General features: G+C 41.3%; 1 protein-coding gene across 13 annotated transcripts in view; it reads left to right on the top strand.

Moving 5' to 3' along the window:
- Positions 1-26311, top strand: part of TECRL (trans-2,3-enoyl-CoA reductase-like) — a 73424-nt gene that overhangs the window by 7961 nt on the left and 39152 nt on the right. For 12 of the 13 annotated variants that reach the window (XM_017829287.1, XM_017829279.1, XM_017829290.1 and 9 more), the window contains exon 2: positions 6407-6458. In XM_017829287.1, coding sequence (XP_017684776.1) covers positions 6407-6458 — 52 coding nt within the window. Of the gene's footprint in view, positions 1-6406; positions 6459-17063; positions 17138-26311 lie in introns of those variants that run through there. The other variant, XM_017829288.1, reaches the window with a different exon arrangement.

Genomic DNA, 26311 nt, shown 5'->3' with positions numbered 1-26311 from the left:
TATATTTTATATTACTTTTTTTTGGTCAAATTATTATTTTTTAAATGCCCATCCCAAATGTTGTTTTCTCTGAAAATGACAGTGAAAAAAATGAGTCTTGAATTTTTATGAGGTAGAATTTGGGAAAGATTGCATTACAAATAAATTTTGAAGCATTTCAATCTGTTATGACACAATAAACATTTCAAGTGCAATTTATTTTCCAACTTAATAGTGCATTTATTTGCATATTATTTCCTATTGGGTTATTTTCAATGACATGAGAGCCATGTGTTATATTATTTTACACTATCATGATAGATGTGTCAGAAAATAATGCAAAAGTAATGAAAGTTCCATACAGATGAGAAATAAAAAGTAATGAAAATAACACAATAAAATGAATTTTCAGCATGTTTCTGAAGCAGTGGTTTTGTTTTTTTTTTAATTCCTATTCCATTTTAAAAATTTGAAGTCAACACAAATTTACACATCCAGAGTTTTGCCAGAACAATTCCATTTCCCTTGTAGAAAAGTGTTGTGACAGAGGCTTCCTGACTGGTTTCTGCTGTTAATCTGTCGAGGTGAATACAGTAACGTTACTCAGCTCCCCTTAACAAAAGGTCAAAAGGCATATGGGGTAGAACCAATGTCAGACTTGCTCAGAAATAGGCAACCATGGTGAATTCTGTAAACGGAGGGATGACCCGCACACCTTCTGTCAGCTAATGGATTACATTCTCTTTACTTACACTTTCATCTTTAGCAGGGAGACAGAAAGCTCTTTCTGGTGTCTGACACTTTTTCAGGAAGTTTCTTGCAAAGAAAGAGGTGGTTTTTTTTAATGTAAGTACCCAGCTAGCAGTACAAAAGCAATTAATCATCTTTAGAGACAAACTTGGCTAGTGTAAATTGACATGACAGCACCCCACAAGCATGTGACTATGTGTATTCTTAGATAATTTGGCCCATAATCACTGGAAATATTAGTCAGTTGGATTATCTCATATGCCAAAGTTCATGTGACCAGATAATAATCTAGAAGATTGCTAAGTGATACAGCTCTCTACTTACGTATGTGTACTGGAAATTACGGCAGCTAAAACCGTAGTTCTGCATATCCCTGTTTTCTGCAAAGACTGGCTTGAGATCAGAGCCAGCTGTTTGGTAGGCATTTCACTGCAGTCTACCAAGTAAAATACTGAATTCTATATAAAGCCTTTGTGTGGTTGCTGACAACACTTGTCTATATGTAGGTACTTCTATGTCATTTCCATGATGAGCTCATTTATTTATATCTCTTTGGACGTGACTGGCACACTGGTTTACCAAGATAACAACAGAGCAGTGTGGGACATACCGAGGAAGGTTACAGTAAAACAATACCCAATTTTTAATAGTCTTTGAAAATTGACAAGAAAAAATAATCTGATCTAGAAGTCAAGTTCACAAAACATGGAGATCAATTAGAATAGGTGTTTTCCTGATGAACTTTCTGTGAAATGCTGCTGATTTCTAGTGGTACATCATGGTCTCAAGACAAGGACAGGGTGCAAAAGCAGGAAGTATTTGTTGAGTGCTGAATTTAGAAAGTACCTGGCTTTCCCATTGGCTGGTTATCTGTTTTGCAGCCATATCCTCAGCTGCAATAAGCTGATGTCACCCTTTTAGACAAATCTACCCTGGCTGAAGATGGTGCTGTGGTTAATGAGCAGCAGTAGTGGCAGAATTTCTGAATTTCTGCCATTATGGAAAATGATTGCCTGTTACAAAGTAGGTGACTCAGCAGTGCAGTAATACTGATATATCACAAGGAGGAAAAAATATTCAAAAGGAAACCTTGAATGAAAAATCACTTATTTGCTGAAATTCTATTATTCAAATTCTTATTGATATTCTGCTGACCTCTAACCCCTACAATAATTCTTTGGTGCAAGAACTGTGTGATACAATTACAAGCAGATCACCAGATTTGGCATAATTCCTTGACTTAAAAATGTGAAAGAGGTAGGAAAGTGGATAACTATCTGACTAGCTTGCACTCACAAAAGGCAGTATTAAGTTCCCTTAATATCTTCTACTTAGTGCTCTTCCTTAGGTCATAGCCCAAGATACTAATTTGGTATTTTAAATCTTAAAAAGAAATGTCATGCTTTGTGCATTGGTGCATAAAGGAAGAATAGAACTGGTAGGATGACCCAGAAGGTCCTTTCATTCTTGAATTCCTATAAAATCAAAAGTTGCCTCAAATGGGAAAGTGAGAGTATTTTTGCTATGAAGGTACAGGAAAAAGAGGATTTGAGGTTTTTAAATCATCCTTTTCTGAGTGAAAAGTGTAATCAATGCAACGCACAGCTGTAAAATCTGCATTTCTTCATAACATTTTCTTTTGAAGAAAAAGTAGTTTTGAACCTTATACATGATAGTAAACTTTCTAGAAACTAACTATATTTAAAATCTGTTGTTAGACTACAAGTTAAGAAGTAGGGAAAGCAGGCTTGACCATTAGACTATAGAAGATATGTGCCAAGTAAGAGGTATTTTTACAGTGAAATCCATCTTGCTTTAAATAAGCTAAGGATGGTCTTTCACTCTGTTTTCCGTTTGCATATTTGAAAAGTGCTGAAATAGAGGAAAGGAAAGGTTATAACACTTTCACAAATAATTCAAAAGAATGAAAGGAGTGTAAGACTAATAATTAGAGTGAAATATTCCAAGGTGTTTTATTCAGTTAGCACAAAGGGTAATAAGAGCAGATGCTTTTCCAGTCCTTACAATTCTTTAGCTTGTCTTGATGTACAGTGAAAAGAACAAAAGATAATTAATGGTCTACAAAGAGGAAAGTCTTAGTAGTAAGCCGATGTCTCAGCATCCATCTTCACATTGATCAATATTAGAAACTATAACTTCACTGGTTGTTTTATGAGATCTTTAAAAAAGGACACAGAATTATCAAGATCATAAAAAAATGTATTTCATTCTTTTGTGGCCTGTAGCCTCATTATTCTGCCTGGAAAAGGACACTGCGATTCTTCTATGTCATAGCCCATTCTGAAGAGGAAAGTATTTGTGTTATTTTTCAACCCATGATCTGTGTAGTTTATCTCAAGTGGAAGGGTTCTTCTCTAAGCCAGCTGGCTCGTAAAACAAATGTGTTCCTGCCCTCCTGGCTGGATGTGTGCTCCTTGCCTTCCCTGGGCACCCTCAGCCCGTTCAGTGTGGTGCCATGTGGAGCTGCCAGCCTGTGACCAACCAAACAAGCACATTCTCTGGGCCCCAGCTGGCAAGATTTAAACTGGCTCTAGCCTAAAGCAGCTTGGATGTACTCAGGCACAGCAGTGCTCCTGCTAATGAGCTCTGCCTCTCTCACAGGTGTCACACAGAGCACGGTCCTCCCAGCTGCAGCTACATAGTTCAAGCGCCACCTTTGGAGGTAGGGGAGGTGGTGTGTGATGTGGGATGCTATGGACACACTCACTGGTTCCTCTGCTGCAGCAGACCATTGTAAGCACAGATACTGGCAGGCACTTTGTCACTTTTAAATACCTAAGGCATGTGAATGGTTTTACAGGTAGACCTAAAACACTATCTTAGACAAATTTTTTTAGCAGCTAAAGTTAGGTGATGTGAAACCCATGGCTGACATAGGGAACCATTTGGAGGGGAGAAAGCACTGAATGTCTCAGGATGAAAAAGGGAGAGGGATGTAAAGGTAGATTTGCTAAGAAGGGCTGGACTAGACATTTTGAACTGACTGAGAGCAGCTCTGCCCTAAGTCAGCACATACTCAGGAGTGCAGGAGATGGAGACCCTGCCTCTGTTTCAAGTAAGCACTGTTCTGTAAGTGTGCTAAGCTTAACAGTTTTTCCAGCTTTCTTTGACTTAATCAGATAATCATCTCTCCAGAGCACAGGTTGGCCCTGGCTCCTCTTTCCCAGAACACGTTATGGTGAGATGCTGATCTCTTCTAGAGATGCAGGACCTGTAATAATGTAGATTATACTGTATTTGGAAAGCTGTTTCATCCTCCTTCACATTGGAAAAGAGTATCCCTGTCCTTCATCTGGCAATGCCAGCTCTGAATACCTGCAAACCTGCCCTGTGCTAGGGCACATGACAGATTCTGGTCTGCAGTCTTGTGCGCCATGTAGCTGTTGCCAGCTAAAGGCACTTGTATCCATATCTGACAGATTCTGGGATCCAAGCCTCACAGGTGTGAGATTACAAGGTGTGAGAAAGCAATTTCAGACATTTTTAGAGATTTTGAGAACATAACTCCCCCATCTCTAGTATTCAAGTCCACAGAGGCTGTACACATTACGAGAAAAGGCACATGTAGACTATGGGAGATGTGCTGTTCAAATGGATGTTGCAGGGAATGGCTTAAGTGCAACGAATACAGATAAAATTCTTTCTTTCCATTTTGAGCCAAGAAAGGTAAGACAGTTTCTTCTGTTGTTCCCTTTAGCTAGGAAGAAAAGAGACCGAGCTGGCATCAGGAACTCCAAGGGCAATGTCTCCTTCCTGGCGCAGTACTATTCAACACGGTTCGGGTCAACACAAATGTCAGGGCCAGGGAAAGGGTAGTCCTTGATTTCAAGGAGCCCAGCCCTTGATTTGGGTGGAGTTGGCATTGCTTGGCAGGCACATCAGAGAGACAAGTCAAGGTTTAAGTAGAGGTTCACTTACAGCAGTTTCTGCAAATAAGGACTTTTCCAATGCCCAGTAAAACCCTCTGTAACCATCGAAAAGAAAGTGTTCTCATCTAAACCCAAAGGAAAAGCTAGAAAAAATCCGTACTTTACAACCTTTTAGCACAGGTGTCATTTTACAGCTTTAGATAATTCAAATCTGTATTGAGCTCCCTGTCTGTTCATATTATTACTGGAAACAAGTTGCCTTACTCATAAGTACTAATGGCACATATACTGTATATCTGTGTGGGGTGTCAAAATATATAAGAGTGAACTTTTCTTTCTGTAGTGATTTTTACTTCAGAGTCAGCAATTTTATTTTCTTACATCAGTATTTCTACAAACTCAGTCTCTTCCACAAAACAACCTATGCTAAGGTGCTGAATGATCTCTACTGGCAGAATTTCTTATGTTCTTCTCTATTATTTTGCATGATTATTGTCACAAATCACTAGCAAGTAAAACAGATAGACAGATAAATATCAGCAAGCACATTTCGAAGAAGTGGGGCTATAAGCTAGATGGTGCCAAGATCAAAGCAAGGCTCAGTAAGTCAGTTAATGCTTAAGTGTATGAGTTCTAACTAATACAATGGAACAGGAACTGCATATCCCATAGAAATCTTTAGGTGGGCAGAGACAGATAAACTTCTGCAGAGCAGGACTGTTGGGTTCCTGTGTAACTGCCAAGAAGGCTACGCCAGGCAACTGCTGCATTCTGGTTAAACTGAGGGAAGCTGGGGATGGGGTGAGCCAGGTGCTGAGTGCCCAGACAGGGAAAATGGTGCTGTGACTGTTTCTCTACCTCAACCCAAAGAAATTCTGCTACTCCTCAAGGTTTTGCTATAAGTCAACACCACTTCATACTGGTATTAATCTATGCCACACAGGTGCCTAAAGTCTTCAGGGGAGAGGGTTTTCTGTGACTGTCTATGTGACTGCAGTGATGAAATCTCTTGCTAGAACCAAAGCAGATTCCCATAGCTGACACAGTTCAATTTACTTCTCAACCTCTGTGCTTAAATGAACAATACACAACATTAAATCAGGGTCAAGTTGTTGAAACCTTGATGTCACCTTGATCTCAAGCTTAACATACTACTTCCTGAAGTGTCCCACTGCCTTTCCTTGTAAATCTAAGTCTTTCACTCCACTAAGTTGTGTTTCTCAGATACTTTGTACAAAGAATATTAAGAAATCAATATACATAATAAAATAGAGCCTAAAAGGCTTCCAGACTGCCATCTAATACTGTGACACCTGAATTGCGTCAGTGCACATGAATAACACCATGCAGCAGCAAACTCATTTCAGGCAGAAAGGACAGAACCTGCCACCTTGCTACTGGCTTCTCAGGAAATCCATTTCATGTCTCTAGGAGATGGGCCTCACCATGCTTGAACTTAACTTTAAAGATAAACCCTTCAAGTTTTCTCACTGGTTTTATCTTGGGGGCAATTATTGCATCAAGTAGGACCAGAGGCTTTCCCTCGACCCTTGTGATTTTAACCTTCCATTGATCAAGCAGAGGTGGTCCAGGTAATGTGTAAGTCAAATGTGGACAATCCTTAATAACATATCAACCTGTGAGAATAAATTTCCTGATTTCTTTCAATTTTGCCAAAAGAACTTGCAGACAAATTGAATCATCTCTTCATTAGAGGAATGGAGAAGGGATCCCAGAGTGCAGAAGACAAGAAAATTAATCTGCATGCATTTTGCTTTCTTTTTCAGGTACCTCCAGCATCTACCGTTCTTGACGTGAAACACAAATTTCACAAAGCATGTAAGTACTATGGCTAACAGGCTGGAGGCATGGTTAGAGGCCTTTCAGCTTGGAGAAATTGTCAAATTTATTTTTCATGAAATCTCACACAAAAGCTGAGGCTGGCTTGACAGCTCCAGTACTAAATAAGAACAGTGTTTGAACTAAGGTTCTACTGCAACTATCGCAAATGTGAGAGTGGAAGGAGAGAACTGCATAATTTGTCACTGCCGGCACGTGAGAGGCAGTAGTTTTCTGTCTTCCTTTTAACATTACATAGTGCCAATCCAAGGCCATAACTGTGTTTGTTCTTCCAGTGTTATGTTAGATAAACTTCTTTAACATTAGACTGCTCCAAGCTGGCCATAAATAGACCATGTAGACCAAAAAACTACTTGGACAAACTTCATAGGTGGGCCCACAAGAATCTCGTGAGGTTCAACAAGTCCAAGTGCAAGATGCTGCTTCTGGGTCAGGGCAATCCCAGAAATGAGTACAGGTTGGGAGAAGAAGTCACTGAGAGCAGCCCTGTGGAGAAGAACTTGGGGATTCTCGTGAATGAAAAATTGAAAATGAGATGGCAATGTGGGTTCGCAGCCCAGAAGGCCAATCATATCCTGGGCTGCATCAAAAGAGGAGTGGCCAACAGGTTGAAGGAGGTGATTCTGCACCTCTAGTCTACCCTCATGAGTCCCCCCCTGGAGTACAAGAAAGACGTGGACCTGTTGGAGCAGGAAATTATCTGAGGGCTGGAGCACCTCTGCTGTGAAGACAGGCTGAGAGAGCTGGGCTTGTTCAGCCTGGAGAAGAGAAGGCTCTGGGAGACCTCACTGCAGCCTTCCAGTACCTAAAGGGGGCTTACAAAGAAGAGGAAGACTGACTTTTTACTTGGGCAGATAGTGATAGGATATAGGGAAAAAATTTCAAACTTAAAGAGTAGGTATTTCAGTTAGAGATATGGAAGAAATTATCTACTGTGAGGATGTCCCATCCCTGGAAGTGTTCAAGGCCAGGTTGGATGGGGCCCTGAGCATCCTGATCTAATGGGTGGCATCTTAGATGCTGAGCTTTCATTATTTTTACAAAAAAGTGTTTATTTAACTAACGGCCAGATGCCTTTTGCAAAGAAAAAAAAGTTGTCAGTCACTAAGCTCTTGAATTCAGAGTAGCATAAGTAGAAGAAGAATTGTGCTTCTACTCTGTCCTTAGAATTTTATAAAACACTAAAGCTCGAGGCTTCTGTGGTTGCACACAGATTCAATCGAAGAAGCAAAATGCTGTTGACCTGACTGTTTTAAAATTACTTAATTTTCACTGCCTGTAAGGACTTATAAAACACAAAATGGCAAAAGTTTAAAAACCGCACTGCTGAGTACAAAAAGATGGAGTGCATGTGTTTTAATATTTCAATAAGGGTATGTCCTCCCATCAGTTTGTGAAATGCAGTGCATTTCTGCCTAGAATCTCTTAAATCAACTGCAACTGGATTTATATTGATGCAGTTTAAATCGGTTGAAGAACACTGGCATAGAGGTTTATGCCAATACAACTGCAATGAGATTTTTAATGGATTTGGGCTAAAATGGTGCAAGTCTGTGTATAAGCCATTTTAATGGTGCCTATTTTGATATTAGGAGGTATCTAACTTCTCAAGTACCCCCAGTGATGTTAGTGGAGCTACTGTCAAGGAAGACAGCATACAACAAAGCACAGTACACACTATGAACCAAACCTCTGACAGTACAGCATTTTACAGCACATGGAAAGGCTGGCATGTGCCTTCAGTGCTTTTTCAGGCCTCAGTTTTTTATGTCAATTCCTCCCATTCCCAGGAGTACACCACAGCAGTGTCCTGTGTCCTTTCTTCTTATTTCAGCTCATTGCTTTGATCTCTCTTTTCCAGTTCATGACTTACGGATGTTGTTGTCTCATGAGGTTTCCCCCCCTCCCTTCCCCTCCCCATCCCTTCCTCCTTTCCCAATTGCAAAGACCAAATCTTCACTTTTTTCTCTTTGCATAGTCTGGAGGATGACAGCTAATAGCATATAGTTCTTTTAGGCAAGAGCTGAGAAGGGACTGAAGCTGATCTGTGAATGCCTTTGGTTACCATGCTATTTTGTACTAGCTCATGCATTCATTTCTGTCATTTTGTGTGTGCCAGACTCACATGTTCCCCTATAATCCCTCGTTAAAACACACTCCTACACACACCCCATTACAGTCTCCCTGTCTTCATACATTCTCCTTTGATCACCCATGCAATTAAGCTTTCTCCTCAGCTGGTGTCTTGTCAGCCCTTCAATGAGAGAAACCCCTGTGCAGCAATTTCACAGCAATGTCACAGAGCAGGTTTTGCTGCCTGATTCAAGAAAGGAGGATAAAGACTACATTATGAATTGCAGCACAGGAGGCTATTAAACATTAAAATAAAAGAAATGGGATGCAAGTGACACGTGCCATCTTACTGCTAAGTAATGTCTAAGTCAGTCAAATATTAGTTTGGATCTGTGTTTATGCAAAAGGCAGAATATGGATTTAGAAATCCAGGAACAAATACTGAAACACTTCTCAGCCCTCACTTCAGCAAAACTGTCTCTACTGAAACAACCCCTGCAAAGCCTCACCCTGTGCTTTCTGTAGCATTGAGTTCAGGGGGGCAATCCCAGTTTTATCGCTGTAGATTGAGGGATCTTAGTGAAGAATAACCATTTAAGATTGCCATTTCCACGGGAATTCAAAGGCTTTGCCCAGGCTGAAGATGGCTGCTTTGAAACATCCCCTGGTTGCCGTAGCTGCTGCCCCTGGGAGGGACTGGCAGCACCAACCAGGGTCAGCCCAGAACAGTAGTTTCCCTGTTGCAGCCCTCCAGCCATCAGCTCTACGGGGGCTTTCTGTAACAGATGTTAGAGCAAGGCTGTCACACTTAATAGCAAACATCACACCTGCCCACCATGAATCTGTCTAATCCTTTTGAAACATATCTGCAGTTTTGACCTGAGCAAAATCCTCTGGGAGGGAGTTCCACAGTATAAGTATGTTGTGGACAAATGTCTACACTTCTACAACTTGATATTTTTTGCCTGAAATTGAGTGGCAGCTGAGTGTCTGGGTGTCACTGGCCATTGTGCTGTATTGTCTAAGGCATGGTCAAAGAAGCCTCAATCAAATTGGTGCTGTGCTGTAGGTGACTTTTCTAGTATTTTCCTCATTCCTTTGTCTAGCTGGAAGAGGTGGAACTAAGCCAAAAACTAAGTGTATAAGAAGGAAGTCTCTTGACCCATTTTCTCAGTTGCTTATAATGAGTTAGGTACCTGGCATTTTCTTTATCTATACAGATTATATTTTCAGTGGAGAAAGAAATATCTTGTAGGCTAAACTTCCTGGGCTCTTGTCCTTGGCAATAACTTTTCACCTTTAATTTATTTTTATCTTTGCAAAATGTATTGGACTGCTGTGGGAGGAAATCTTACAGATAGAAAATGAAAAACTGTAATAATAATGCTAATTCATGTATCACATAACTAAAATAAAATACCTTTAGAACAGGTAATATAGCGGAGTCAGTGATCATTAAATATTTTCAAGGTTACTGCATGGAACTTGCTGAAAAATCTCTTGAAAGAAGAGGAAAATCGGAAAGGAGAGGGGGAAATAAGACCTCAGCAGTACTGTAACAAACTTATGGAGGCAACCTCTTGCACAAGGGGGACAGCACAACTAGAACTGTTCTGAAGCCAGAAGAGTGAGCATAGGGAACCTAAAATTGGCTTCTAGACAGAAGGAGCAGGCAGGGAATGGAGGAAGCCTGGTGATGAGTGGAAGGAAAAAGGAAAGTTGGAGAGAACTGAAAACATAATGAGTATCCTAGCCTACAGAGGGGAATGAGGTGCTCAAGGAATAAGGAACAATTCAAACTGCCAGCTGTCCCAATAAAATACTAACTCCTAACCATTTAGCTCCAAAATTGCAGGCACTTCCACCTAAGATAACAGATGCTGCACACAGCATTTAAAATAAGCAATATGAATGAAAAGTAAATCACTAAGACAGAAATTGTCAGTAGATGGCACTCAAGAATAAACAGCATAATTTCTGGAGAATATGAAATTTTAGAATCCTGCTACACCATCTTACAACTGCTCCTTATAAGTATTTCTACACTGATCCTAGGAGCTATGTTCCTGAGAAAGCTGATGAGATATTTTCTGTTGTTTTTCTCTAGAGAGAGGACAAGAAAAAAAAACACAATTCCTTCATGATGGGACGAGTCTCTCTTTTAGCCTCCTCCTTATAGGCTGCAGGGCAGTGTGTTAGGATTCATCTGCCAGGTTTTACCTATTGCTCTCATCCTGCATGTTCCCCAGAAGCCGTGGGAGAACAGGCAGCCCTGCAAATTTCTTCACTGCAGACATCCTGGTCAGAGCATTTCCCATCTGACTGCCTGCACAAAAGCAGCATCAGAGAGTCCTGTGCAGGCCCTTCCAACATGCCGTTTCACTAAGTGCATCAAATACTATCAGTGACTTCCAAATGCTTGAATAAGATGTTTATTGCCTAATGTGAGGAGATACCATATCAGAGGGCAAACATGAGCAGAAGTACCACATCATACAATTCTTCTCCAGCTGCATGGGAGGCCTGTGCACATTCTCCCTCCTTCCCTTTTCAAAATGACCTGTTACTGCCTTGAGCTTGCTTCTGCCCCCAGTAACCTGTCAGCAGTGCTCAGCTCAGGCAGTGCTCAACAGCTGGAGGGAGAGTAGCATTTTAAAACCAACAGGTTCTTGTTCACCCAAAACCCTGAAGCATATCTTCAAAACACAGAACAGCAGGAGTCAAGCTGACATGGGGAAGAGGAAGGAGAAGAATCTCTCATTGCTTAGATATCACAAGGCAAGCCTTGTGAGTGGAGTTTTAGGCAAATGAGGTACTAAAATTATTTAGTGGAGGAGGTCCTCTTTCTTTTCTCCTTTTCAGAAATTCTGCTAAGGGTTTTCATGCTCTGAATCTGCAACTTTCCTGCTTTTAATGACATCTGAGAGCTAGTAGCATAACTAAGGAGTAACTCTGTATTTTGCCTAAACACAAGAGTGGGATGCAGAGCTGTTGCTGCAAAGGATGACTGTTTGTACTGCATCACATAATTCCCTTCTAGAGGCTGGCTGTGATGTTAAACTGCAAGGCTCAGAGAGGTGAGAAAGGATGCTGTGGGGATTAGTCATTAAGAGCAGTACCAGGGCGAACGGTGACTGCTAAGCCAGTGGCTTGCCTGCTGGCTCTGTATAATCAGGACTGTCTGATAACACAGTCTTGCTGAGAATCTGCAGTTCCTCTGATTTCTCTACACTGTCTATTACAGCTGGATTCTCAGGTTGCAGAAAGTTAATGAAATCTGTCAATTTTGATGCCTAGAGAGACTCATGTGCCTGGTGAATACATCTGCTGGGACTCAGAGAAGCTGAATTATGCTATTTATGGCTCTACAAAGTTGACTTCACAGTCTTGGCCTGTCAATCAACCATGTGTCTCACAAATCAAAGAGATCCAAATAAGTTATATCTAGGGCATAGAGCCTTTCAGAGGGATCTTTCTTTTGCCCTATATTAGGAGATCAGGCTTAGAAAAAGCCAAAATTTTTGAAAAAGGCCACAATCTGATCCCACCATGAATTGCCTTGAGCTGGACAGAAAGGCAGCTACTAAGTCTATGGCTTTTATCAGATCTCAAACTCCTTCCTCCCTAATTGTGTCCTAAGCAGTTCACACTAGCCCAGAATCCATATACGAATGAGTTTTTGAAGGGATAGACAATATCCTGCTGTGCAGGCGTCTGACTGCAGAGCTCATAGGCCCAGCATTACATCCCCAGTGCAGATTCACAGAGCATGTTGGGCTGGCAGTCACATCTAACTATTGTTTTTATTAAATTCTCCCCTCTCTGCATTCATAACAACTCAATTGGAAATTACAATGAAGGCGAATCACTGGGGATGGGCAGTTATTATAAATGGGCACTAAGAACCACAGTGATTTCATCAGGGTAAATTGCTCATTCATCTGTGTTGGCTTTGTAAATGGAAATTACTAGATTAGGAGGAAACATGGTATTTGTTTCATCTTGTATTTATAAGTTATTTTTCTTTTGTCTTAGTCACACAGCAGACATCAGTATAACATCAGTTTATGATGAATTTCAGTGGTGAATGATGAATGATGGAATTTTAAGATCTTTTTACCTCTCTATGCCTGTCAACACAACTCAGTTTATTAGAAACTCGTTGAATTTCTTGTTACTGCCACAGTGAGGCTTGTACATACTTAAATTCTTTACTTTTTGCTTCACAAAGCACAAAGTAAGCAACAGATCCTTCCACAAAACCCAAACCAGTTGCTACCATCTTCCTACCCAGCTCACAGTCAGAGATCTAATTCGTGAGTAAATTGCTTCCTGCCTCTGCAGCACGTGCCTGTCAGAACAGACACTAAATTCTTGCTTTGGCATGGTGCTTTAGCCACAGGGCCAGTCTGTCTGGTAGCCTTCATTTCTGATCTGTGCAGGAAGAAGGATCAGGAGGATGACCTCCTCTCAGCCTATTTGTGACATATCTGTGCAAATCTTTCCATACGAAATACAAGAGTCTGTCTGTTGGTACAGATTTGTGTGACTTGAATTTATGGCTTAGCTGTCAAAATAACCAAAGCACTCCTGTGAAAGCTGGGAATACTTTCACTTCTTTTCTAACAGCCAGTCAGGAAATGAGAATGGCATCATTGACTTAACACTGTTAAAAGGAAGGAGAAGCCAAACTGAATTAGCCTAATGATTTTCATCTTCAAAGTGAATGAAAATTTACCTTAGACACCACATCCACTCCACCCCACCCCCATACCCCATTATGTTTTGGAGTTACAGAAAAACAATTCTGGCCATTTTTCAAAAGGGAAAGACAATGCATGGATATGCCCTCCAGAAGGTTCTGTGCACTTCACAGACAGTATTTTGCATCCTGAGCTGTGGTCAAAACCCGCCAATTCAAGCCATGCATCTCTTGTTGACTCTGCTAAGGCCCAGAATTTTCATTTGGACATTTCTAGCTGGGGTGCTAAGATAATAATAGTGAGAGCAAGCACCAGACTAGGCACCTGCAGTTTACTTCTCTGCTGAGCACTTGAATCTCATTGTAAGTTGTGGAGGAAGAGATATTAAAGTAGCCTGAAAAGCATCTGATCAGATATCCCTGAAGTTTTGCTCTTTGAAATTTACACATGGTTACAAAGAATATTTTCATTATGTATTGAATTAGAAAAGTATGGTTGAGGTTTGGCTTACCCAGCTGGTTTAGAAGCAGGGCACATAGGACCTTAAGGAAGACTTTTAGAGTCAGATTTTTAAAGCATTCTGGTCGTCTAAAGATAACAGTAAAAGCCAAAAGGCTACCTGGGACTTTTGAAGTCTCCTGATTCACACTGAAATGAATGTGATGTTTAAGACTTAGGTCTTTAAGACTTGACCAATGGGAGTCATGCTATTGACTGGGGTGAGTTGTGTGTTAGATACTTTCTCCCTTTCGAGCTTAATTTTCTCATCTATAACATTAGAATAATTAACCTTCCTTTTATCCATCTTGGGATCTATTATCTGTTTTGCCTGTTTTGCCTGTGATCCTGTCAGAAACATTTGGGACAAAGAATGACCTAAATATATGTTTAATGACCTATTGAACCAGAGGAAGTAAGGTGTCTAAAACACAAAAGCCAGGCTATCCATTAAATGCTCATAAGATGACCTTCAGAAAAAGACCAACATTTAAAACAGCAATGGAAAAAGTGAAGATCAACTAAAAAACTTAATTGGAAATGCACATTATTTCTCTTTTTTTTTGGCAGCTTCTGCATCCGATGTTATTGCATTTCATTAACAGGATTACAGATATCATTTCAGATGACTAACATAATAAAAGAAAAGGCAGCTAATCTATTGAGATGTAGCTTGAAGCAGAACTGTCCCTTTCTGCTCTCTGGGATATTGTCCCCAGCTGAGATTTACAGGGCTCTAACAATGCATCACAAATGACATCCTATGTAAACAACTGGAGAACAAATGTGAGATGCTATTTAAATGCCTCATTAAGAAAAGGAAATTTCATAGCTAGATTCTTTGCTTTTCTTGCCTTAGGATTAATTGACAGATCTAGATGAAAAACAACAAAGTTTGTTTACCAGAATTGACTATTATTATTTACAATGTGTCTTATTAGTGCCTGTGGCTCAACTGAGAAAACTACAGTAGAAGACCCTATAGAAGTAATCCAGGCCCTAGAGAATATCCAGACTCAGGAATTAAATGAGGAATTAAAGCCTAGTGAACTGTCATTAGAAGATGTCAAGGTAGTTTTGGTTTTTAAACAGCTCCTACATCAATTGAAACTTGGGTATTACATTTTTGGTCTGAAGAACAGATTGAGTTCCAGTGTTAACCTAATGTTCACCACCAGATTCGTGTGGGCCTAATGTTCATTCAAAGAACTCAAGATACTAAAAGCCCCAATGGGCCTTCATTAATGTGAAAAGAATCTCACGTCCATTAATAAGACAGGTGTCTGTTGATTATGGCAGGGTCAAGATCAATTTAGGCTTTAAACGTGCTCTGCATCTACATCAGGTTTTTCACAGGAGTCCCTGTGCTTTTGAGCACCTGAGTCGGGCAGATGGCTTTACTGAAAGGTCCAACAGCTTCTCTTAGGAGGAGATGCATGGAATGGGTCTACATGAAATGTCCCAGGACTTCTTGTGAAAGACAGTCAACAGGCATTGGATAACAGAAAAGGAAGTAAATCTCCCTTACCAAAATGAGAGGAACCTACTTCCTTCTTGAAAAACCCTGGGAGAACTTGAGAAAAAAAATTACAAGGCTCATGGTGTCAATTCTAGACAGGTTAGGTAAGAGGCAGCAGCTTCAGCTTCTAAGTTCAGACTTCCCCCCAGGTCTTCTCTGCCTCATGCCTTCCCTGGCTGTGCTTCTACAGTCCCTGGCTTCCTCAGGACCAAGAGATGTGACATAACAAGTAGCTGCAGTTCTGGGGTCAGGGTTAGGTGAGCAGGACAAGAGCAAGGGAGGCTGTTCAGGCCTGAATGTGAAGGATGTCAACCTGTGATGGTGATTTGTTTTGCATTTGTTTGCATGTGAGCTCTCTCTCACATTTGTAGCCTGTTTATTTATTTATCTTTCTATTTGGACATAAAGGGAAAGAAACACTCAGAACAACCAAAATAAGAAAGCTTTTCAACAAAACTTGGTATTTGTGAGTTTCAAGTTAATGAAAGCAATGCATCAAAGACAAGAAGCTGAACAAATGATTCTGAATAAAAATAATGTAGTAGAGTGGTGTTCTGCCTCTTTCTAAATTGCCCTCAAATTGCAATGATATTGAATATATTTGCTGTTGAAAATTATTCACCTTTGAAATAAATGATTTGTGGGTTATACAGTAACAATGTATGTTACTCTGGTTTAAATACACACTGATGGGGAGGCACTATTATTTTATATTCTGCCATTAGAGTGCAAGCTCAGAACGCACAAACAGTCTAGATGAGCTGTGACTATAAGATTTACAGAGGGAAAACAGTAGAGGAGTTGAAAGGCCATGAAGTGTTTGTCATATAGATTGGGATGAAACATCATCCCTCAACTATGAGAATGAATACTCACCAAATAGTGTTGCCATTGTCATGTCCCTCATGGTCTGTGTATAACTGTGGAAAAGCACTTTGCTGATCAGCTTTAAGCGTGTTATGTTTCTTTCTATGTGGCTGCCTCATGGTTGACGTGCAGCCCGCCTACCTGGGCTCATTTCCTGCTGGAAGAGCTTGGGATGGTGGGTCTTGCACTCTCACAGAATCACAGAATCATTTAGGTTAGAAAAGACCTCTGAGATCATTAAGTCCAACCTTTGACTTGTCAACCAGACTATGGCACTAAGGGCCATGTCCAGGTGTTTCTTGAACACCTCCAGGGATAGTGACTCCACCACCTTCCTGAGCAGTCCACTCCAATGTTTAACAACCATTTCCATGAAGAAATTCCTCCTGATGTTCTGCCTGAGCCTCCTCTAGTGCAGCTTGAGGCTATGACCTCTTGTCCTGTCTCTAATTGCCTGAGAGAAGAGGCTAGCACACCTTGCTACAACCTCCTTTTGGGTAGTTGTGGAGAGTGATGAGTCACCCTGAGCGTTTCTTCTCCAGGATAAACAACCCCAGCTCCCTCAGCCATTCCCCATAGGACTTACCCTCTAGACCCTTCACCAGCTTCTTTGCTCTTCACTTCAGCACCTCAATGTCCCTCTTGCAGTGAGGGGCTCAGAACTGGACACAGGACTAGAGGTGTGGCCTCACCAGGGCTGAGTTAAGGGGGACAATCACTGCCCTGGTCCTGCTGGCTGCAGTGTTTCTGATATAGGCCAGGATGTCATTGGCCTTCTTGGCCACCTGGGCACACTGCTGGCTCATGTTCAGCCACTGTCAACCAGCACTGCCAGGTCCTTTTCTGACAGGCAGCTGTCCAGCCCCTCTCCTCTAGCCTGTAGCACTGCCTGGGATAGTTGTGGCCAAAGTGCAGGACCTGGCACCTGGCCCTGTTGAACCTCACACCGTTGCTCTCAGTCCATCAATCCATGGCCAGAGCCTCTATTCACTGGAAAGGTACTATAGTATAGCCTTGTTTCTCAGCAAGGGAACTGCAGTATGCAGAGGGAAAATTATTTGTCCTCTGTCATAGATCTGAGATGGGAAGAGCAGCTTCCCAAGCCTCATAGCACTGCTTCTGAGGCACAGAAGCTTTTGATCAACCTAAATAAGGTGGTGGGATAAGAGAATTAAACCAGCTGAAACAAACTTCTCCCAGGAAGGACATGGGAACATGACAGCCTCTGGCTCACATGCTAGTGTCTGACCTGCTACCAGAGCAGGGCAGATCTCTGCTGCCTTTTCCTCATTGCTCCTGGAGATATTACAATTTAGCCCTGTTCTTAGTGGGGATTAAATTTCAGTGTGGTGAATTTACCGGTGAATTTACCAGTGATTTTACGAGAAGTTAATTTGTATTTAGGAAGAAATCATGTCAATTCAAATGTGTTCAATTAATTGTTGATGGCATTGGTGTGGCCATTAGATACAAAAACCACATTGCTTTTGGGGTTAGTGAGGGAACACATCCCGATCAGATTAGTGGCTGGAGAGAACACCATCCCCTGGATAGTCAAATTTTGAAAGAAAAGTATACTTAATTAGCATATTTTAATAGCTAGTTGACTGTGAAATACTTTTAAAGAAACATAGCTAGAGCCTGGGGTAGGACTCTCCTCTGCCCAGTACATCTGAGGGGGAGGCACAAATGAACTTTTGAGCCATCATTGCTATATCAGCTGTGATTGTTGGGCCAACACCTACTTTCTGATGCTGGAATGTAAATCATCAGGGCCCCGATCCTGCTGTAACGTGTGTTGGCACCGCACTCCATTCAGGCAGTGTGCAAACAACACAGAGTTGAAACAGTGACCTCGCCAGTTCTCTGCTCTCTATCCCTCTTGCAAACAACACAGAGTTGAAACAGTGACCTCGCCAGTTCTCTGCTCTCTATCCCTCTCGCAGCTCTTTGGAGAGCTGCTACCTAAATGTACTTAGCAGTCGTGCTGATTGTGGCAGTACCCACACTAGAGCTTTCTGAAGTGAGGAAGCAATGACCTGTGTTATCAGTGTCCTGAAACACAGCATATCTGCAACACTGCAAGGCCCAGCACTGTTTGTTCTCTTAGAACATGGCACAGGATGAACATGAACAAAGGTTTTAAAAGAAACAACATTTTTAAACAGGCCTTTATATCTTACTCTGTGTGTTTTCTAAGATCATGAGGATGGACAGATACTTGTGTTTAGATGCTCTGCTTTGCTGCCTATAGAAACCTTGTCTGGGTTGACTACTCCACAGCAGTAAAGATATATAAGCTGTTACGAATTGAGATAGACAGCAAATGATTTCATAAGCCACCAAACATTAAGCCGCATTTTTAAAAATGCTGTGTTAGAATATGGACAAGCAGAAAGAGAAGGAGGGATATTTTTAGTCCCTGAATATTTAGTTTGGCAAATGTATGTTCCTTAACATGCAGTTTCTCAGGTTTGGGTTGCCCTTTTTACGAAGGCTTCACTGATAGAATTAATATTTAGAAAGAGAATTCTGCTGCAATTCTCACATTCCCCCAGATACCTCAACCATTATCTTTGTCACCTTTTCCAGACTTGTAGAGACACAAGAATCAAAGGCAAAGATAACTACCAGAATACAGATACTCAGTTGGCATAAATTATTCCTCTCTTAATTGGAGTTGGCATTTCAGAGCCAGAACACAACTGTCTGCGAATACGGAAGCAAACTCAGTGCTGTTTTAGTGCATGGATGACAGGACACAGCCCTCCCTGGGACCTCCCTGGTCAAAAGACTCCCCAAACCCTCCCAGCTGCACTGACCACCCTGCCCACGGCCACCCCGAGCAGCACTGCTGTGACTGTGTGCCCTGGGGGCAGCAAAGGCCGGTTGTTCAGCACCTCCTCACCCCCTGGCAATGACAATGGGCAGTCCCCTAAGGGAAAGTTCCATCAAGCTCCAGGCTTGTCAGAGCATCTATTTTCTTGTTTCTCTGTATTCTGCTCTGTGGTTGTTATTAATGAAATAAGAGGTGGGCCTCATTCCCTTTCCCTTCCTTTGCCCACGCACATTAATTTAAATGCAAATTCACACAGAAAGATCAAAATTAATTATACTTTCTGCAGCAGGCTACATGGAAAATTGAAATGCACAGAGTTGGCTTTTTCCTTTTCTCTTTTTTTTCATTTTTTTTGGAAGAGCAAAGGAAAAACAATGTACCAAAAATACTGAAATGTGCATGTAAATGTTGAATGCTTGCTTGCTTTTATTTTCTCATGCTTTTTACTTGTCTGAATTTCCACAGTTGCTTTCAGTTGCAGGCTGTTTCAGAAGGAATATTGAAAGGTTAATCTGCTAGTGACATAAATTGACCTGTAAATGACAAATAATATTCTGTTTACCAGTAATAAGAATCAATCTTAATTAAGAAAAACTATGCTGACTCTTAAGAAATTTGTCCATCATTGCCTGATCAGAATATAGCTGAAGTCTGAGATTTTTTTATTTTATTTTTCTTCAGTGGGAAATAAAGGCATATGGGGAGACGAGTGTTCTATTTTTCAAGGAGTTAAGGCATTTATATAAGTTTTTTTCACTGAAAATGCAGCCAGGTAAATTTGTTACCCAAGGTGCAGTGCAGAGTCTCAGAGAGTGCTGGAGTTTCACATCTGGGCACAGTCACAGCAGCTTAACTGCTCCCAGGAACCAATATATGGACAGGGCTATGCTGTTTGCCAGATCCTGGGCAAGGAAAGCAAAAAACTGACACTTTTTTTAAAGGGAGTGGGTGCAGGCATTGTGTGCAATGTGTTATAGAGCCATTAGATATGCTCTGGGAAACCTGCTGGAGTGGGCTCTGTGGGGCTTCAGTGGAGGCACCAGGGGGGCAGTTACATGACTTATGTAGGTCTCAGATTCTAAGGCCAATGAGAACAATCAAATGAAGAGCTAAACCAGAAGCATTTAACCAGGCATTTAGTCAGGCTGGGGCTTACTTGCTTAGTAGTCTGTGGGAAGCGTGTGCTGTCCTGCCTCTAGGCCAGATCCTGTCCTTAACCCTGTTGGTCTTAGCCAATGTCTGGAGACATCAGTTCAGCCAGCTCACTGCTTGCTCTCCCTCTCCAAGCACTATGGTTGTAGGTAGATGAATTCAGGTACTGCAAAAACCAGAAGAAAGAAATGGATGCTTATGATCAAATAGCTCATTTTTCAAATTCCACATGCCATTAGGAAAGAACTTTTTTGTGTCCCCATAGCAACTAGAGTTCAAGGTGCCTTTGTAAAACACATGGCCAGAGATCTTCCCTGGAAAGCTTACAAATGAAACAAATGAGAGAAAATACTAAGGGAAAAAAGCTGACAAAGAAAATGGATTTATCCCTGGCTACAGAGCCATTAAAAACAATATCCATTTGGGTACTCTGCTGTGATTTTACTGAACAGGACACACTGGATCCGGATCTGCTCTTTGCACTAATTTCCCATAAAAACATGGATCTAGTTCAAAATCTTGCTACTGCTCTTTAAATATTCTGATACACCTACCTCTCAACAGTCTTCTACAAGAAAACAAAGCCTAGTTGAATGATTCTGGATCCAGCAAGTGCCTTCCCAAGGTCAGCCCATTGCCTTAAAGACTAAGAAATTGATGGAAGCAGTGTACAATTGGTAGCCTGACCTTGCGAGCCCAGCTGGCCTCAGGAGTTCAGTACAGTGCTAGGCCAGTACAGCTGAGTGTACTTGGAGGGGGCCTGACTAGAAGGGGTCTCTGCACTAGCCCTGAAAAATAGACCCAGGTGATTGTGTTGGTGTTTAGTGGGTCAAAGCAACAAAACATCTGTTGATCTGCATCCAAAGAGGGCCTTTCGAGTGGGGCCATGTGAAGAGATGCCAGTGCCCTGCTTGCCCCAGACTTGCTGCTGAGAGCTGCAATTCTTCAAGTGGGCTGGCTGTTCAGATTGCAGTACTCAGCAGCTGTCATTTATTACAGTGGGGGCAAACACAGTAAATAATCACTTCAGATACTTTCTCTCTTGATCTTTTGGCCAAGCTTAGTTTTACTGTGGTTTCTTAGGTGTGCTTTGCTTTCTGCCATCATGCTCAGGAATCACTCAAGTGCAGTGTTAGCACAATAAATCTCACAGCCTTTTCTTCCAAATAAAAGCAGAAAGCAGTAGCTTCTAGTCATTTCACCATCCTGCTTTCCTGCTGGCAGCTCAGCGGAGCAAGGGTACGCAAACTTCAGCCCAGGCTGAATTGTTAGCATGGTGATATCTCTATCCCTGTTTTCTCAGAAGTGTTCCTGAGAACACTCAGACATGCTGGCTGAAACCAAGAGAAACAACACTATGACCACTTTTTGTTTAAGGTCAGGGACATGGAACAGCTGTATTTGTTCAGCATTTGCTTGTCAAGGAAAGACCTCAGCAAGTTTTCAGATAATCTGTCTGTCTCTATATTTTATGCACAAACCTGCCATCCCCACACATACTTGAATCTTTCCAGCAATCTCTTCTTATTGCTACATAGATATCAAAATTGCCATCTGGTTAAGGTGGTGGAATGCATTTCAGCCGTGCTCAGTTCACATAAGCAAGTGCTGTTACATTTCTCAGCTCATGTGTAACATTTTGTGATCAGATCAGGGAGATTGCTGCCGCAGTGGTTCCTTGGAATTTCCTCTTATTTCTGCAAATTTAAACATACTGCTGATGATTGATTATAGTAATTTTGTTGTTCATATCATCCTATTCATATCACAGCAGGTATTGCTTGTAATTATTAAGGCTATTTGTTATTAGAGATGCATGGGCAGTGAAATACAATGAGAAGCAAACAATTTAACTGGTAATAAAATTAGCTGATCATGGAAAGTCAATCTGCTAATTATCTCCAAATTGTGTCTGTCAGTTCTGTTTTGCATTTCTTAGACTCCTTGCTCCCCAGTGAAGCTTTTGCAGGTCCGCATTCTAAAGAACAAACTGAATTCCCCATCAAGAGAGGTTTTCATCGTGTTACACCTTTGTTCTCATACAGGTTCACATAATTTCATATTTTGTGACAAATAGGCATTTTATTGTGTAATTTACTGCACTAATAGTGCACTAATTTTTTATAGAAGATTCTTCATAAAACAATAAAAATTAGGCTGATTCCTTCAATTTCATAACTAGTGGAAAGTACTCAGCACTTGAATTTCATAGTTGTTAAATTTTCAAAACATCTTGTGATATTTAAGTGGTGGAGCACACATTAAGGTCAGTTTGAGCCATGTGGATAGAAAGTACCTTTGGACACTTTCAAAAACTGCATATAGGCTTTTCTAACTCTCCTTGGTTCCTGGGATTGTCAGTTGATTAATTGACTGAGATTCTAGTATACATGCAGTGAAAAAACAAATCATATGGGCAACAGGATCAGTACAACTTGGTTTTCTGTGCATTTTTGCATAGTGGTATTGGCAGCTGGCTATGGCACTGAGGCTTTTATTTTAATTAGTATTTGTATGGTGTTTGACAGCACTACATCTCTTTTTTTATGTCCAGTATTAATAGGTCATTTCATAGTTGGGTGTGGGAAAATTAAAGGTGACTATCAGATTTTATGTATCTGTCAGTTTGCTTATATTTTAATTTCTGTTTTAAATATGGGCAGGTAAAACAACCAACCCAACCAACATTAAATATTTTTTCTCATATCTGTTTATTAAAACAGATTATTAAAAGTAAACATTGAGTCATTTTACAAGAAAATATCATTCTCTGTTGAAAAATTATGATGCCTTAAATATAATAGAGTTAAGATATAATATTGGGTAAATAGAGCTGTGGTTTGAAGCATCATGGCCATTCTTATTTTCTGGAGAGTCTATATCTACTTTTCCAAGTCAAAACCAGTCTGGAATGTGAGCTGAAATGTTATCTTTACAATTTTTTTCCAAGTGTGAAATATATTTTCCAACCCATAACCCTGTATAAGGGAGCTGAACAGCTCTGTTAATCACAAGGAATCTACAGAGACTTTGACCTACTAAGTACCATGTGGCTGAGCTCTGATGCACCATCCCAACGTCAGAAAGTAAATAGCAATACATGCTTGATCTTAGATGCAACAGGAGTTACAGGATAAACTTCAGTCACCCATTGTCTTGGATTGTCATTAATCTCAGTAGGAGGCAACAATGGAAAATGTTGATAAGAAAAAAATGTGAATTAAACCCCAAAACAACCCTGTGAAAGAGAAACTCTTCAACTTTAAATTGGAAGCAAGGGGAGCTCTGCCAGGTGTGGGAATGCAGAGAGGCCTTCAAGGGCTGTGCACAGTTGCAGCTGTGCCTCTGCCTTCAGCCAGTGCTTGTTTACTCTGTCTGGGAGCAGGCACTCTCCACATGCACTTTCGAACTCCTGCTGATGGCAGGTGAAGCTAATCTGTCAGACAGTACTGGCTCTAGATATCCAAGAGAGCCCTCAACCCCTTGTTCTGACAGACAGTAGCAGCAAGAATTAATACAAGCGATAATTAGTTACTCTGTTTGGCTTCTTTTCACTATTTAAAGAGAGCTTTTCTCCTATAGGAATGAGATGAATATGTGTCTGTCAGAGTCAGGCTGTATTGGAATGACTTCTCACATTGCCAAGTAGCAACACAGAGCTGTCCTAGTGAGATCTCTGGAGGGTGCCTGTGGAAAATAGTCACAGGAGGAAGGCAAGTAAATGGTGACAAGTGAGGCCAGGGGCCCTTTGGCTGACCGCCATCAAGTGGTGAGCAGGAGGCCTAGGAATGTTTGGGGTTTCCTATCTGAAATGAGTCTTATCAAGCTGGGAGAGCAGACTCCTTGTGGAGGTCACACTTCTCCCCCGAAAACAACGCTGGTTTTTGCAGGACCCTGGGCTGCTAAGACTTGGGAACAGCCTTGCTATTCTACTGCTAGTAAAGACCGAGAGTGGGAAACTTTTGTGTTTAGACTCAAACCAACATAGAAATGTGTTTTGATTCTGTCTCCCCCTCTGTTTAGCATTTCCACTTGACATTAGTTAGTGTCCCCCTATCCCACAGTAAGAGATGGGAAGGAACAGATAACTCCAGGTCACTCCAGCAAAATACACACAGCATGCCAAGCATGGTCTGGAAACCAGAGAGACACTTTGGTGTGATAACAAGGTCACTGCAGACAAGCAATGGCAAAGGCACACTTCTATCTATCTAAATCTTTGAGTATGTTTGAACATAATGCTGTACTGAGGCTAAAGGACTGGAAATGTAGGATGACGTGCTTAAACGCACAACCTCTGTTTGCCCTTGTGAAGATTATGAGCCATACCTAAAAGCACATTGCCACAGGATCAGGTAAATTGACTTTTATTGAAACATACTGTAATATGAAGGGGGGAAGATTCCAATTTAACACAAATACATTGCATTTCAGGCTCCCAAATAACTATTGATATCTGCTGTCCTGGAGCAAATCATATCTTCCTTGACAAGTCAGACAGCTGCTCCTTCTCTATCTTCCCTTTGTTATCTTTAATAGCCATGGATTGTTGTGGTACCTTCAAAAAAATATTTGCAACTTACTTGACGGATGTTTCACCTCCTGCTATTAGCCCTGGTTCATGGGTTCATCTAATGCCTGTTCTTGCTGACGAAAGACCAAGTGCTTTTGAAATGAGAGTGTACTGGATGTCACTGCGCAGCGCACACTTTGTACAGCTCCTCTTCCCCTCCAGCTGGCAGCTGGTGGGTGAACAAGCTGTCCAGCTATCCTGATTATCCTGACATAAGTTATGATAGAAGCAACCTCCAGAGCTCGTCTGGTCCAGGTTCCATCTCAGAGCAAGGCCAACTTTCTAGTCCTGTAAGACTGCTCATGGTCATCCCCAGCTTAGGCCTGACTATTGCCAGGGAAGTAGATCCCACAGCTTCTCAGGGCAAATGTTCCCATGTTTGATCACAGTCACTGTGAACAATTTTTTTCCATTTGTTGAAGATATGGAAATATTGGTATCTTAAATAGAGGATCACTAAGAATTGTAAGATAGGTCTAAAGAAAACCATGGCTATATTTGACCAATTTCACTCAGACTTTGAAATGAAAAGACAAAGCAAGTCTAATAACACCAGGGTTGCTGGTTTGATACCTGTACAGGCCATTCACTTAAGAGTTGGACTTGATAATCCTTGTGGATCCCCTCCAACTCAGAATATTTTGTGATTCTATAATTCCTTCAGGCTATCAACTGTCCTCAGGTGTGTCAAAGGAAATGAAGGCAAATGTGGTAGAAATGGATGAGGGTGGTAATACTGCAGCAGTTCCCTTGCCTTCCTCTGACAGTCTTTGCTGCCCACAAATCTCCGTCAACACCATGGGCTGTGTAAGGTCTCCCCAGACTGCCTCAGATCAGACCAGAAATGTGCCAGGTCAGCCCTAAAATCCTTCAACAGCAAACTGAAGAGTGTGAATGGGTTAAGCGAAGTTACGTGTCTTTGTGATGCAAAGGAGGAGTGTTTATTTTGTCCATTCATCAGCACAGCTGTAGAGGGACTACAGGCACTACAAAGAGCTGGCCAAGTTAACGATTTGAACTGTACCAGTTAGACCAAACTGGTCCAAAATCATCAAAGGGCATCCAAGAACCACTGCCAAGGGCTATCGTGCATTTGGAGGTGACCTTTAGTGCATTTAAAAATCTACTTTTAGGTAACATCCTTAAGTTGAGGTTATCATGTAAGTTATACATAACTCAGTATTAGCTACCCATTTGCATCTACTTTTTGTATCTTTATTTCCCTGATTAACCCATGATTAAGAATGAATACAAGCTGCATATCCCTAGTCAGGTTTTATATTCCTGAATGGGAAACATCACCCCCTTTGGACCAGACTGTAGCACAAGCACCATTTTAGAAGGAGGGACAAGGCTGACACATTTAGTACTGAGTTTCGGCAAATATGATAATAAACAGGGTCCTCTTTATACTTCCCAGTGGTGCACATACAGATCTATTTTTCATGTGCTGATGGAGCATTCAGCACTGAGATTGACCCTTACAACACTTAAGAAGGGAGAAGGGACTTATGCTCTAATGTGCTTATGCTCAAGCTCTGCCAGGGGAGGTTTAGGTTAGATGTTAGGAAGAAATTCTTTACAGAGAGGGTAATCAGGCATTGGAAT

Source organism: Lepidothrix coronata, unplaced genomic scaffold, assembly GCF_001604755.1.
Source record: "Lepidothrix coronata isolate B3197 unplaced genomic scaffold, Lepidothrix_coronata-1.0 Scaffold162, whole genome shotgun sequence".
In the NCBI taxonomy this organism is placed as follows: domain Eukaryota; kingdom Metazoa; phylum Chordata; class Aves; order Passeriformes; family Pipridae; genus Lepidothrix; species Lepidothrix coronata.
The sequence above is the reverse complement of the archived record's forward strand: the minus strand, read 5'-3'. Positions and strand labels throughout refer to the sequence as shown.